The sequence below is a fragment of the Lepisma saccharinum genome, chromosome 15 (assembly GCF_977018435.1).
Source record: "Lepisma saccharinum chromosome 15, izLepSacc3.1, whole genome shotgun sequence".
Taxonomy (NCBI): Eukaryota; Metazoa; Arthropoda; class Insecta; order Zygentoma; family Lepismatidae; genus Lepisma; species Lepisma saccharinum.
Genome location: NC_139243.1, coordinates 38,003,921 through 38,020,678, shown reverse-complemented (window position 1 = coordinate 38,020,678; position 16,758 = coordinate 38,003,921). Strand labels below are relative to the sequence as shown.

Sequence of the window (16,758 nt, the reverse complement as noted above, 5' to 3'; positions counted from 1 at the left end):
CGTTGTTTTTATTGAAAAGTTAATTCAGCAAGATATAAACAATATCTAGTATGACTTTGGCACGCAATTTCCAGGTTGCTTCTACCTTAAGATATTTGCGATCAAATTTACGTTTATGGATTCATAACTGATAACGTAGTGAACATTGATGCAAACACACACAACAGACATATGTGGAGCTCAACAGAGGTTGCATAGCTTGTTACTGAATAATTACAAGAATATAGTTATCCATTAGTAAAGAGTTCAAAAATGCATATGCAATGTCAACTGAAGTGATCAGATAATAGTAAAGTGACCCTAATAATGCTCTGTGTAAAGTACATCAGTACTCAGGAGAAGTTCCAGTCAAGGGCTGCAAATTCAAACTCTTGCAGCTTGAGTTACAATTTTGAAAACATTTTTGAGAGCAACATTAACAAAAAATAGAAACACTCATTCTGAAGGTCATCGGGTTGAGAAATCTCCCACGGGTAATTCTTTCCATGTGGTAAGAAGAATCTAAATTCTTATTAAACACACCATACATATGATCACAAGCATTAAGAAACACATTTCTTCCTCCAAGGCTGTATTGTTGAAAGACATGTTTCATGAGTTATCAAATTTAAGTGGAGAAGAAGGGGAAATACCCTTCTCCTGGTTTCTTTTTCCAGGGTTAACATTTCTAGATTCATTCCAAACAGAAGGAGAAAATTTTCTGCCCCTCTGAGGTTATATGTACTATCCTAGTTAATTTGTATCAAAATATTATCATTATCATAACTAAATTTGCATAACTGTACTACTGGCATATCAAATCTTTGTAAAAAAAAAAGTGTGCATATCCTGAAATTTTAAAGTTAAATTTATACAAATTTGAAATTTTAGTAAAAAAAAAAAGGGTTGTAACTTTTAACAAGCATAGCTACAATTATATAACCTTCGTTGCTGCTGTCATTATAATGCCAATATTTGAAATGACATAAGTCAGGAAGAAAGATATTTCTGAAGTTTCCCCCTTCTTCAGTTTGCTAAATTCAAATGCTGCATATAAGCATATTTTGCTATTTGACACACATTACTATTTAGTAACAGCTCAGTAAGTACTTGACAATTAAGAAAAATTCACACAATATTAATATCAATATTTTCATATCTGTATAAAATATACTCTAATATTTAAAATACAAACATACAGAATATTCAATCACGGAATTTACGAAAGAACTAGGCATGAATTACATAGGCACTTATAACAAATAGGAACACAATTAGTATTTACTGCATATAAGCAGTGTAATTAAGCTGGGCATCTTGATCAATGATGTGCACATGATAGTTTCTAGATTGTGTTAATATCATGATATGAACAATTTCACTGTAGATTGTTTGCTGGAGGATTCAATTAATAATACAGTTTCAAAATGGAAATCAGGTGTTTGATCACACCTAATGGCACAGTGATTCTTGACTTTAACGGACAGAATTTTTGGAAGAAAGTAAGAAATGTTTTCTCTTTTCATTTTTCTGTATTTTTTTTACTAGCGTGTACAAAGTATATAGAAATTCAAAATTATGTTTTCAGTTTATAGAAATTTGTGATGTTAAAATTATTATATCAAAGCACTACAACATCTGAAATAAGTTTGGGAGATGGTGTACGTGCGCACACACATACATACACAGGGTTAAGATCTCAATAATATTTGCAAAAAGTAATTAAAGTTTATTTAGAAAAGTGTAGTTAAATTTCCTACAGATGGTAACATATGGATGCAGTATGGTTTGAGAGTTCAGTGCAAACATGACATCCCCCCGTGAGAAAGTTTTTTGTGTGCTTGCTCATTATGGAAAAACTATTGTTGCAGTGAAAGGATTGTTTCGAAACGAGTTCAATAAGGACTACCACCTTAATTAAGTAGTATAAATGGTTCATTGAGGGTGAGGTCATTTGCAAGCATAAAAGCACGAGATGCTGTAGAAATTATGGGTTGAATCTGACTATGACCTTGCCATATGTAGGGTTACGCATGGAGCACACATCGAGAACTTGTGTCATTGTAAGTAAATTCTCAAATGTGTAAGCTTCTATTACAATAAATGTTTAGGAGTCGTAGGCTTCATTTTGAATAACCCTGTGTGTGTGTGTGTGTGTATATATATATATACAACGGGTGAAAGGAAGTAGTGCAAGAAGAGCTAATATAAAAACTGAGAAAATAGGAAGCACTCGTCAGACAATGGGGATGTTTATATTTTCATAGTCACAGGTCACATCTTCAGATATAGGTGAAAGAGGACAGAAATGGAAATAAGAGTTGGATCTACAAGGCTGCCAGGCTACACATGGCATGGAAAACGTGGTTCTATTGTCAGGCTAGTCAAAAATTTAGTGGTAGGGTAGGTGTGGTGTATGTTGGGAGCAATGTAGATGGTTAGGAAGTTAATGTGTGGCCTTATTCAAGCCAGAGGGTGTGGTTGCACTCATGGCTGATTTGTAGGCTCTCTTGAAGCATTTTCGTACTGAGGTGCTGGTGGACTGCGTTAAAGGGTGGATGATCGCTACCTAGAAGCAGATGTTGAAAGGGGTATTGTGATTTTTGATATGGAGAGCGACAGTGAAGTTTAGGTTTTGGGTGAAAGAGCGGTAGTTGCGGGCACTCACGTTGAGGGCTGTGTATGTTTAAGCCAGGTAAAAGCTACCACAGATGTTACAGGTAAGGATCTGGGACACAAGTCATGGCAACTATATTTTTTCTCAAATTTAAACCACAGTACCATAATATGATCAAATGTCCCGGAGTATGTGAACATGTGACTAGATGGCAATGTGATGAACGGTTATTGTACAGGGGGCAGTGGTAATTCATTGTTGAGTCAACCGCCGTGCCTCACCGCGAACAGTTCTCATGTATCAAAATAGCAATTCCTTGGGAGAGAAATGCCAGAGAGCTGGTGGAGACTGTGGGGAATGGTGTTCTACCATAGTATGCTCCTCTTTTGTTCCTGTAAAGCTAATGTATACTTTCTGACTTGCAAACACATGTGGTACGATTCTATATTTAAGGATGTTTTGTTCTCTTCTGCATCCTACAACTGGTACTCATAATCTGCATTGTTCATACAATCCACAATAACACACACTGTCCCCTTCCATTTGTATATTTCAGATTTTTGTGCCGGTCCCACATTCTCGCGAAAGAGAGAGAGAAAAAAAAGTTGCCACGAGTTATGCCCCAACCCTCGTAGATGAGATTTCAGATATGGTAGGTTCCTTTTCCTACTGAAGATGCAGCTACGAAAAAAACATTTTCAATGTCTGGTGAATTTTTACTATTACTTTCTCATTTTTTATATATCTATATAGACATGCTGGACAAGCAAGGTAAAAAGCAATGAGATTTACATTTTAAATCTTCACAGCTGTCGTTTATATCACAAATTTACTGGAAATATTCAAATGAGTTGCTTAAAAGACGAAGTCACAAGGTTCAAGTGGTAATTTTAATTATGCTGAGAATGGGACATTTGGCCAGATACTCATTATAATAAATAAATTGCACCACAAATGAATTGAACTTCACACTAGCATCATGCACTTGGGACATTTCTGATGAATTCGAATAGTGAAGCATGCTGTCTGACTACATGAAATTGGGTTACTCTATCTGCTCTGCACTGGGAAAAAAACATTAAGACAAAATATACTCTTCACATGTGAAGATTTTAGAAAAGCAGGACCCTATTTACTGCTCGACTTTTGTATGGTTACTTGCTGAATGCTCATGAATACATAGCATAATATGCATTCGAAAAACGGGGATCTGGCTGACACAACATTCGCCTAAGATAACTGTTCTACAGGAAATTGGTAAAGATAAACAGTATAAAATATTAATGTCTGCACAAACGCCTACATAGGAAAAAGAAAAAAATTAGAACAAGTAAACAGTAAATCACTCTTGAAAGCCAAAAACATGTTTTAAAAAAATAGAACCACACAAGACTAACACACTTGTAAACATGCGTATAGTAATGATACCATCATATAAGATTCTTATTTAAAATTTTTAAAATGAGAAAACAGGAATTACATGCTCTTTTTCAGATGGAATTGAAACATGCAAATTTAATGCCTCAATTTTTAAAAAAAAGTGTATAACTGTTGTGGAAAGCACAAAGTTTTGATTTGAAACATTCTTAATAAATAATTTTACTATTACACATAAGAAAATGGCATTTGTATTTATTTCTTCCAAAGATATCATTTACTGAATTTTCCTTTCTTCAAAACAGTTCAAAAATTTAAATTTAAATAATTAATCTTTATTCTTGCCAAAAAAATTAACTGGCACTTTTTCAAAGCATATAAGAAACAAAAAATGTGGAAAATTGCTTACCTTAGAGCCTCTTTCATTAAAAATTATTTCTACGTCAAGAATAGGACCAAATTGCTGAAATAAAAAAAAGGACATAAGTGAAGACCTCCAACAGCATGTAGACAAAAAATACACAATGAAGTGGGGATTTGTCTTTATAGCCTTCATAAGTACATTTTTCTAATCCATAAAATATATTTTTAAAGTCAAAGTTTGTAATATTACAAAAAAGATACCAACAATATATATATTACAGATTAAGCCAAAAGTGTGGAACCATCTCTGTTATATGTTCTGCTGCACATGGGCTGCCTTTTTCATACATTGTTCAATTCCATAAGGTGTATTCCATTTGTAGGCTATATTCCGAATTTTTGTTCCGCTCCTGCATTCTCGCGAAAAAAAAAGTCATGATTTGTGATCCAACCGTAGTATACAATCAAAGCGACATGCATAAAATTTGAGTTGGGTGCTAGTTTTCCTCGCTGTAATTTTTCTAGTTACGGTAAAGTGTCGGTTGCATTTTCTTTGCCAATGCTGTTCCCTTCAAGTATTTTCCTACTCCTTTTCTTAGTCTTTTCAGTCCCCACTCCCAATGCTCATCCTTTCGTTTACTTTTTCTCACCCCTTTCTTTTTCTTTCCTCCGTTTTTGCGGCGAACACGTGCAGACTCGGGGATGAGAGGCCCGATCGGAGAGCGCCTGCTTGCTCATTGAGTTGCCTCTGGTTGTGGAGAAGGCTTCGGGCCGCAAACTGATCGATACCCCGACACAGAGCAAGTCTCGAGGGGGGCGAGAGGGGCAAGTACCGCAGTACTGACACGCCGGAGCCTGCGAGCTGTGAATGACAGTCGAAAGAGTGCCACTTCTGACGTCTCTTTCTTAGCTTTCCCTTCCTACAAGGGTTGTGTATACGGTGATGGGTCAGGTGTGCAGTGTGGCATCTTCGGAAACAAACATGTGAAAGCTATGTTCAGAACGTGAAAACGGGGCGTATTTTTCTAAAAGCGAACCTGAGGGTGGAGTAGCAGATCACAGCAGAGTAAAATGACTACTGCCAGGTTGCAATCTACTTCACCAATGCTTTTGTCCTTCACTGTCGAAGTTGCGGATGTAAACAATCAGCAAACTTTCTCAGCCAATAAAATAAAATAAAATACATTTTATATATATTTTCACTAAAATAAACTTTCAAATGCATGAAACAACTTAAATAATTTACTTAAATTAAATTAAACTTAAATTAAAGAATTTTCAATACTACGCTTTCATTTTTGGAGACATGTTCTTACCTTCTTCGTGAAAAATGAGTGGCCCTACGAATCACACACACACTTGGCTTTAAACTCTTATTCTTGCAACCACAGTCGCGTCCTCGTAAATGTATCGAGTAAAAATGGTTTAGTTTATGGGGGGGGGGGGGGTAAACTTAGAATAAACAGCCCAATCCCCACGACGAAGCAACCGAAAATACAAAAAATGGCGCAATGCATAGTCTATTCGCGATTAAAATTACCACCTGAGCGCTAGCGTCGCTTCCAATATGGCCGCTCTAAGTAGGATAACTCTTTGTTTACACTCTGCAGTAGTACGAAACAGCAGCGTGTTGCCATGGCTGCTATGGAGGAGAAACGTTTAAATTACGCGATATTTTTAAATATTGCGAATGCGATGTAAATTCCAGGAACTCTAACGAAGGTGAAGCTGTGATGAGAACGAAGCATTTAATTATGATAGGCAAAATAACAGGGAAAACGCAGACGAAAATAATGTATACGCACTGGTTCTTCAAAGCAGTGCTGTATCATCTGCACCTCATGTTGTAACTGGGATTCTCGGAAATTATTTGAAAATAAAGAAATTGAAATTGACCTATACTTGAAAAGCTGGCAGGAGAAAATTGCAAACATATCGTTGCAGTTCTTTCTCGATAATATTCACGATTTCATGACCAGGCTATTCTCACTGAGAAAGGACATCGTACTGAATGAAGCAGCAACATTAGCATTTCCATTTTATTTTTCTGGTTACATTCGACATTCCTTCATTCTCAAACTATTTTCATATTCTCTCTTAATCGACTTGCACCTGTTCCAAATTTCACACATACATAATACATGAATGCATTGGGTAAGACGCTTCATGACTTTTCGAAAAAGAGAAAGTGTTTTTTTTTTTGTATAAAGTACAACTTAAAACTTTACTTTCATGGCAATCTCTCGAAAAATAAAGTGAATAGACTTGTGCATTCTTCGTAATTTCCTTGCCGAATTACAGTGTTATTCCCCATGCCAATCTTCTGTCAATAAATTACGTTTCCCCTGATTTATTTACAAATTTCATTTTGTTGATTCCACGGGGTGGAAATACATGAAAATTTTTCATTTGTTCTGACCCATAAAACGATTTAGAGCACACAAAAACATGAACCTCTTTCGCATATTCCCCATGCTTTAAACGACTTCATCACAACGTATCCTACTTAGACTAGTTCCTGAAAGTCCCACCAGATGGCATATCGGTTAATTTCAATCGCGAATTGAAATGAATATTTCAAAAATATATTTATATTCTTCACATTCCTTTCTGATGCTATTACTACCTGAATTTCTGAAATGTATCAAACTGGACGTGAAACAAAAGATCCTTTTGTCAGCCATTTAAATACACCCAAGCACGCTATGCAATGTGCCATTTGGTTGTATGTCCACTGTTCTTTGTTTCTGGAATGTACACAAGGAGACGCACTGTTATTACATGAGAGTTTATGTCCTTCGGTTTGCACGCGTAAGAACCTTTATAGAGATTTTACACCAAAGTTACATGTCGTACGTGGCATATCACTTCAGTGTGAAACTCCATGTAGGAGAACATTTTAATAAGCGATGGTGGCGACTGTACCCACACTTCATGTAGTGCAATTCTTGCAGAATATAGCAGCCAGTTTAAGAAAATTTCATGTATATCGGTGGCGTATACAGGGTTAAAAACCTGGGCTATCGCACCATATCATAGTGTTCGAATGGTGGGTGTTTTTTAAATATTTTTTTAACTCATTTGGGGTGGCGGGTTGAAGTGATGTGACTGATTATATACTTTATAAATAAAACATGGAAATTTACTGTCAGTAAGGAAAGGATTTCAAGAACTTCATTCTTATTTGTATAAATAAGAGACCCATATTGTGAAACATTATGTAGGCCTATATACGAGAATAAAAATAAAATTTCAACCTACCTATTTTCACAATTTTAAGTTCGGATACTCCTTGTTGGCGCAGTGGTAACGTCGGTGCCTTGAAACTAAGGGGTCCCAATTTCGATACATGGTAGTTTAGATACCACTTTAACTGTAGGTCCGATCCCCATTAGCTTATCTGTTCATAAAGTGGACATACAAGAAAAATCCACAACGATTCGGAGCTTATTGTCATTCGTAAGCCCAATAGACAGCTTGCTAATCATGTCCCTCATTTCAGTTCACTACACAACACAGCACATATCATTCACAAAAATACAATCCACTCACTACTGCATTCACACGCTGCCTCTAAATAAAATCCACGCACCAAGACCACGCGACGCTATCTAGACTAGAACTGCATGTCCTTGCCATATCGGTAATTATTTGCATTCATAAACAATTCCCGGTAAGCCAACAATTTTCTACCCCCCACTGTATCTCTAGTTGTTTGAAGGTCAACGACCTCTTTTTCAACTCCTCTGCAAGCGTTCAGCCACTTTCCCCCTTGCCTGCGATAATTTGGCTTCAAAATTCCCCGATCCTGTGGAAATTACATGCTGGGAAAAATTGGTTTGCAACATTGATCGGGTGATCTTTGTGGTAGCCCTGTCACGCTTGCCCCTCACCCCCGTGGAGTTGCCCCTCTCCCGAATTCAAAGAGAGCGGGCAATGTTTCCAACTCATAAGAAATTAGCTTCATCTTCTTCTTGAAATGAACAATTTTATGCACATTTTCTGATATATATTTTTTTCTGTATTTTGGTCACTGAGTTTGGGCTTCGCAAATAGCCTAGATAGCCCCGAATATACGCCTCTGGTGTATATGTAACCTCCAGTCTGTGGAAAATTATTTTTAAGAAAGGAACTGAGCTCAGTTAAGTAATACGCTGCTCTTTTCCCGAGGTACAAGTAACACTAATTTTCATGCTTGAAAGTTCAAGTAGCATCTATTCTTGAAAAATTACATGATGCACTTGTTCGAAACAAATATAGTTACAGTTCCCAATACTTTGAGAAAGTATCTGTTACCTGAAACTGGTACTTGAAAACGCAAGAAGCCTCGCACCCAGTTGCTCTACCGTAACGAGGACGTCTGTATTCTCACCTCGAAGACAAGATTAAAGTACTATCCCATTCTTATTATCATATTATTGGACGCTAATACCACGCGAAGGTATTGAATAAGAAGCAGCCCGAAAAACAGTTAGGGCATTCATCTATGTCTCCTCCAAATATCTCGGCTGAGGGGAAGACAGCGCTGGTCTCCCGGGAAGAGTGAGAGGATTTCTCTGAAGCCAGTCAACTAGTTTTGTTTCTTGAGAATTCCCCTTCATCCGATCGCAATTGGAGCATGAATTTCAATTTCCACAAAACACGTAAAGGCTTTAGCAAGAGAAGCATTTCGTGTTGTTTCCATCAAGCGAAGAAATGTGTGTAAGTAGGGGACCCACAGAATCAATTCGCTCCCTCCTACAGAGAAGAAACCCTGCGTTTCCCTGACTTCAAACGATGGCATGTGTCCCCGGGGAAAGGAAAGGATATGCGTTGTTTCATAGGAACAAGGAGTCTGGAATTGCACAATCTTCCAGAAAGGCTTACCCGTTCTTACAGCAACAACTTTATGGGTCAACAATAACAAAAAGGTTAATTGACTTACGATGGAACCTATGTTTGGTGAAATATCTGTTGGATTAATGAAGAACATTGTAGTTTCTATTCCGAGAATTTTATTAGACCAATTTGCTCGGACGAACACAAGTCATATATATATAAATCAGAGAGAATAAACCAGTGGAACATCGATAACCGTGCAGCTTCGCACAGACTACAAACTATTTAGTATATCAACCCTTGAACAGCACTTTAATGTTTATTGATAACATAACCTATAATATCAACTCTTTCGAGTTACCACTAGTTATGTAAGAAACGCCATTCAAGGAGGGGGGGGGGGGCATGTATCTGACAGTATTTGCAGAGACGTTACTGTCAATGCCACATAAAACCTTTTAGTCTGTAACACACCGACCGAAGGGAAGAATTCAAATTTTGTGTTTCTGGCTGTAATTCACACAATGTGCTAATGGAAACGAGAAAGAAAAACATTTTCCATGATGAAATCTCTTAAAGATATAATTTCAGTGAGGAAAAATGATTTCTAACTCTAACAAAAAAACATCAGTTTCTACAGCCTACATATATGTATATTGAAATACAAGTTCAAACAGTAATTTTTTTAAAAAAATGAGTTCCACGATGAATTGTTTCCAAGCCTCAATTAAATCTTCTCAAGATCAACAAAAAAATAAACTTGACGGTCTGCAGCTTTATCGATCAATTAGAAAAACTTCTAGAACAAGAACGAATATCCAAGTTACCACAAATTATCTTTCTGGAATTCAGCTCAAGAATCAAATTCAGTCCAAAAAGGATGAGGATGCAATCAGAGCAGCAGACAGAACAGAATGAGCGATGCGGATTTGTAATACAGGAGAGGGTTCTTCATTTCTTAAGAAAGCTCATTAGAGAATTGCTCCCTCGTCCGAAGAACTTCCTGTGGACTGAGAACGGCCAACATCAGAGTTTCTGGGTTTAATTGACAGGCACGTACCCTGGACATTGATGGATGGCGGCAGTCCCTGAAATGGACCTTGAGGTTTTCCACTGTAATATCCTGTCAGCGAAATTCTCTTCTGCAGAAGTATTTCAAGCAGTGTTGCCACACGAAGGAAATTTCTCTTTATACAGGGAACACATAATTCCAATCGAAAAGGGAAATTTGGTTCACCAAAATTTCATGGAAATTTGAGGACATAAGACTCAATATTAGCGTAGATTATACTACAGGTTATATTTGGTTCCAGTTTCATATGAATAATGTTTTGTTATTAGTTCTCATTTCCACTCCTTTGATTGATTTGCTATAAGTTCACTTTATGCACAAATAGGCTAATCGCGACTGGACCTACAGTTTAAAGTGGGATCGGAACCACTGTGCAACATGCCTCCACCGGGTATCGAACCCGGGTCTCTTTTATTATAAGGCGACGACGTTACAGCTACGCCATCGGGGATGCCCCTCCACTCCTTTGAGTACGAGAAAATTATGTCTATTTAGTTAATTTTACGTTGCTTTTCGGATAATAGCAACTATTAGGATGAATAATTAACTTACGAATCGAGTGTAGTAAACACAAAAGCCTGCCCAGGGTTAGAATCTGGGACATGTCCGTTAGCTAAGAGGTAAGCTTGTAATTTGTTTGACATATTTCTTAATTACAAACACGGTCCAATGCAAATACTGCTACAACTACTACTGCTGCTGCTATTACTACTACTTAGTGGATGATTTCTTTATATGAAGGGAGACTTTGCTCGTTTCAAAGGAAATTGTGTCCTTGGATTGTGGTAACACTGATTTTAAGGACAGCAAGCAAAAGGCAACGCCGCACGCAACGAACTTCTTTGTTTGAACGTTATGCAGTAGGATAAGATTATTATTCTCTGGCTGACTGTACAAGACTGTTGTGTTGAGATGACGTCATAAATTCAATGAGAACTGTGGAATATGATTCGTTCTGAATTCGGAACCACCAGACCAGTTGTGAAAACGATCGCGTATTATTTCTTCTAATTGAGGCTTCAATTCGATGCTACGAATCCTTGAAAGATTGGTTGGATAAACTAACAAGTTAGTCGATACACTACGATTATATCCAACAAAGTTGTGCACTATAAAACTATGCATCCTGGGTTCGAATGAAAAGTAAATCCTATCAATTACTTACCAATATTCTACAATGTTGGTGATAAATTCGTATTTTTTCCATAGTTTTTTTTATGGCGGCGGATCAATACGCAATTTAGAGAGATCAACATATGAGAAAGCTTTCCCAGCTTGGAAATTTTCTTCTTGAGGAAGCAATGATGTTAATGAGGATGGCCAATTAGTAGTTTCGCACTCTACTCAACGTGAAGCTTTGAAATATGCAATTTGGAATCCTCTGAAACATAACTTCGTGGTTCGATTCTGGAAGTTTCCTTGTATTAGTTCAGTTCCATCTTTTGCGTCCCATCAGCCATTTCATGAACTCATCCTTCTTCCTCGTCGTCGCGATTTCCGCAAGCAACGTAAAACAAGAGAAATATGTGTTTGTCAGGATTAACTGAGAAGTTAGAAAAGCGAAACTAATAATACAAAAAGATATATTGAAATACATTCTTTTGTAGTGCCGTAGAAAAATCCTTGCAGAGTTTCGAATTCCCTTCCGAATAGTTTCTGTAGGCTGAAATAGTGTTTGTCTAAAACCAGCACCCTGACAAATGATAACCCCCTGAACTGCAGACGTAAGTAAAGTTGAACACACTGGCACTGCCTGCGAGGGTGAACTCCGCAGGTCGGGGTGATTAAAATGGCGGTCTTTTTTTCCACAGTGATTTTCGAAACCTGAGGGAGAGAAAGAGGGAGGCAACCCAGTGTAGCAACGCAGAGGCGGATGGAGAAATCTCCCGAGTGGAGACCCGACCTGGATCCATAATTCAGCTCCGTCGGCGACCGGCCCTCGAGAGGAAGGCGAGTGGAGAGGCCATTTCCCTCTCCGACGCGAGAAGAAATTCCTCCTCCAATACTTCTGAAAATCTTATCGCCGAGGCGAAGGGGAACGATTGCCTCTATGTTTAAGAAGTTGTTTTATTTTCGTGCCGGCGGGTCTCGCAGGTGGAGCGCGTTCTTTTATTGCTTTGGAGGATCCAGAATTAGCGGAGGGCAGCGCGCAAGCCAGGGATTACTTAGCGATCTCGAAGCTCGGTTCTCGGGAGCCTGCATTTGGAAAAGCCCATCTTATTTGCATCCCGGTACGTCCAGATGATTGTTCCAAAACGGAAGTTCAATTCAGTTTTACGGCAATGCCTTGAAATTTCTGATGCTTTCAACTTCTCTCACTGTTCATTGGTGGAGCTGTCTCGAGTCACTTCTTGCGCAGAGACTTGTTCTCGTTTGCCTGGTCTACAGTTAGCTGGTATAGGGCGGGAATCAGCCGAGTTGCGCAATTTCTTTTAACTTCCCCTACTTACTATGATCTACATTAGGCAAAGGTATTCTCCGATACTGTACTAGGGAAAGAAAACAATTTCATGGTAAATTGCAGGCTAAGAACATAAGCTAATTATATACATGAAACGTTAACTCGCACAACTACATTGCATTTATGAAACTACAAGAAAATTAAGTGATATTTCACCAAATTATATGCATGCGAGACTAACTTCATATTTATAAGAGCTAGTCACAGTAGGTTTTGCACGTAATTTCAATCAGCCGTGAGAGAGCACGTCATTAATTAGGTTCCATGAAGCATTGCAGGTAGTGCCGCAACCACAGCTCCGGACCGTTCCTAACCATGTACTAATTACAGAACCACGTCACCTAGTTTCACATCGATCAGACAATATTTTACCTTCCGCCATTCATTCTTTATCCTTATCCCCGCAGGAAAGTTGGTCGAGTTCTGACAACCGGTCGCTGGCAGCAGATGCACTGCGGCTTGACTAATTTGCCCTTTTCCCAATAACTGGCAAAACTACATCAACCGCAATCCCTTCACCAGCACTGAATGCGACAGGGAGATAAAGGGCAGTATATTTTGCTTCAAAATACGCCCGCAAAACAATTCAAATACTGCCAATGTCCTGCAGAGAAAGACTGAGCGAGCGAGCGAGAGCGAGAGAGAGAGAGAGAGAGAGAGAGAGAGAGAGAGAGAGAGAGAGAGGGAGAGAGAGAGGGAGAGAGAGAGGGAGAGAGAGAGGGAGAGGGGGGGAGCGGGAGAAAATAACTGCCAATTAAGATAGAAGCCTGCTATAGTAAGCTGTGATTGCACTAATGACTAGCATTGCAATGTAAGGAATTGATCTCTGTTACAACCACTGACGTACGCAGGGGGGAGCTGATGGGGCAACAGCCCCTCCCGAAATTTTGAGGAAATCCAATTTTCAAATGAAAGCACGCAAAGAACTCTGGAAAAAAAAAAACAAGTGGTAAATGCAACACCCCTTAAAATGATTCAGGATTACCATATGTCTTTAAACATCTTTTAAAAATATTAAAATAATAATTTCGAAATATTTTATAATATATCCCGTCGTCCGCCCATAATTCAGCTATGCAATATCTACCTTTATAATCCCACCCCTCCCCACCAAAAAAAATATCCTGCTTACGCTAGTGGTTACAACTGCAGCTATCGTGAAAATTAACAGGTATTGCAATGTTCAGTCTAAAAAAAATACATGCTTGTAATTGGACTCTGGAATTTATGCCTGCAGCTTCAACGTCACCGACCTCCTATAGTATCTGGCTGAAGAAAGAACAGGAAACAGAACAACATATTTAATAAGAGAGGAGCCATTTACTTTCTATTGTTCGACAAACAAAACCTTACATCCGCGTGAGAGAAGTGTTTCATCTATGGCTTAGGCATGTATGGGGAAGCAAAATAAACATCGAGTGTGTTTAATTTTACAGCAGAATAACCCTGTATGCAAGCATCGTGGAAATAGTTATGGAATAATGCGGCGTCTTTGGACAAGTGAGCACAATCACTATTTGCATTCGGGAAGTTGTGCTACGTCCTTTATGACCAACCTGCTTGCAGGTTGAGCCATTCACCAGTAAATAATACTGATGGTGGAAGGATGCTTATTGGGAGTTTAGCGTGAAATTCATCGAAAATACGAGGTAATATCCATATGCTTGCAATGGGTTACTCTGACCATTGCTTTGATCCGTAGAAACTGAAATTATAGGGTCGGTGGCGAGGTAGTGTCACATGTGGTGACAGAGTAAACTATAGTGATTAGTTCAGCGTAGTGCATTGGAACGTGCAGCAGTGTGTGTCAGTGGTACAGAATTGCATCACAACGGACTATTATGTAGAGTGGATGTACAGGAATGGAAGCCAACTCGCAAGTGGGTTCAGGTATGGTGGGAACGGGTTCGGTGTGTGACTGGAGCACTCCTGGACAGACTAGGCTGCCAAGAATAACAGAATCCATTGATTGTTGCCATGGTTGTATGTATGGCGTAATTGGAGACGGGAGAAACCCTCAGTAGTGGAGGGGTGGGGGACAAAAAATATTTTTTGGGGGGGGGAAAGAGGGATTTTTACTTTTTCTTCTTCTTCTATTTACTAACACAAACCAGTCCTATTAAGATGGCCTTATAGCCTGATCTATGACGAACAAAACGAGATATAAATTAGGGTTATATTATTCTTAGTCTCAGATATATTAAATTTTATTTGTAAGCAGGACATAATTTCAAATTTCGCGCTGGAAAAGGCTGAGCGTTGAGGCAAACACCATGGAATCAGCACGAGTTGGTTAATTTCTTTTCTAAATTTACCTTCACACCACTAAACACATCCCTTACGCCTTCTTCAGACTGGAAACTCTGGATATAGCACTTACCGACACTCCAGCTGACATATAGAAATGTCTAACATGTTCAACTTTGATTGATTTAGTTTATTGTACTTCGCGTTTTGTGGCTCTTGGCTAATTTGCGAAGATTGGGATGAGTGATGAAATTGATGAATGGACATTCAAAAAACAACAAAGCCCGAGCGGGATTCGAAACCTGGACCCTTGGCGTCGCAGCGCATGTTCAACTTTGCTCAGACAGAGTTGTAGACATTCGAACGTTCTCTAATTCCCCTCATGTCTAGCAGTGCCCAGGTTTATTTACAATCCAGAAGATTAGATGTTGGAACCAGTGTTGCCACATGAAGGGAAATTTCTCTAGTGACGGAAAATTTTAGGTCGAAAAGGTATTTTCATGAAATATATCGAAACTGCAGGGAATTTTGAAGATAACCAAATCACATATTTAAGCCAAGCAGACTTAAATAAATTTTACTTTCTTGGAGACAATTATATTTTGCACCTTTGAAAGGAAAATGTACTTTCCTGTTGTGGCAACACTTAAGGGAAGGAAGGGAATCTATACTATCCCCATAAAAATTACACAAATTTTCAAGCTAATTCAATGGTAATAGCAGACTGAAAATTTTTACCTGCCCTTCAAAATTACAATCTTTAGATACTTATCCCACAAAATATTTTTTTTTAAAAAATTACAATTTCTGTGAAAGTATTCTGTGGGAGATCATACCAAAGTACACAGTACATAGTGAATATGGGCAGGTGTCAAGATTGAAGTTCCAATATTTATGCTTTCCAGGGTCACATTACTATAACATACACCGCTGCCCTTAACTTATAATAAAAATAAATGCGCCAAATTCATACCATTGAAAAACAGGGTTGAAATACGTGCGCAACTCACCCCAAACATGGCCCTGAGGTCGGGATCCCTGAACCGGAAGGGGATGTTCGATACATGGAGACGCTTCGCCTGATTTTTGGGAGCTTCCGTGGCGGCCGTCGCTGCTACCGTTACTGCTGATGTCTGCGTTGCACTTTGGGACGCCGGCGTGTCTGCTTCGGGCTCGGTTTGCTGAAATAAACGAAAACACAGGGATTAGTATTAGTTGATTCAATACTACCACAGAAAGACATAAAAACATAGACAAACATGTAAGGTAAATGATGCCAATTTGCAGCAAATCTTGCCTTACCCATTAATATCAACCATCAGCTTGAATAGGAACTTGTGCCCTCACAGTGCACATACACAATGCAGTTTCAAGGTAACGAGGCCATTTGCGGTGTTCCGTCCATCTTGACCTTATCGTGACCAATGCTTTACATTTCATCGTAGACATGGACGATTTACTTCGTCTTTACATATAAAAGTATAATTCCAGTTTCTCAAGGGGAAATTTTGAAAAATTCAAGGCTAAAAATAATTTCTACAGTAAAATCAACACTTTACATTGAACATGCACCAACAATTTCTTGTTCGTATACGTGTGACGAAGTATGAGAGTTTGTAGCACACAAGATTGGGCAACTTAACAAAAGCTTTGCTGTATCCGCTGCATACTATGAAGTCTATAATAGTAATGCCTCCTCAAAAAGAACTGCTTAAGTATGAAATTATATTATTTCAACGCACTTATAATAATTAACAAGTTACTCTGACAAATAAAATTGTGTATGAAATATATAATTTTAGGTGGGCATTCATTTTCCGGGAG

General features: G+C 38.4%; 1 protein-coding gene across 22 annotated transcripts in view; it reads right to left on the bottom strand.

Moving 5' to 3' along the window:
- Positions 1-16,758, bottom strand: part of Rbfox1 (RNA-binding Fox protein 1) — an 886,300-nt gene that overhangs the window by 29,801 nt on the left and 839,741 nt on the right. For all 22 annotated transcript variants that reach the window (XM_083136853.1, XM_083136859.1, XM_083136855.1 and 19 more), the window contains 2 exons: positions 15,945-16,115; positions 4,383-4,436 (listed from right to left, as the gene is read on the bottom strand). In XM_083136853.1, coding sequence (XP_082992979.1) covers positions 4,383-4,436; positions 15,945-16,115 — 225 coding nt within the window. The remainder of the gene's footprint in view (positions 1-4,382; positions 4,437-15,944; positions 16,116-16,758) is intronic.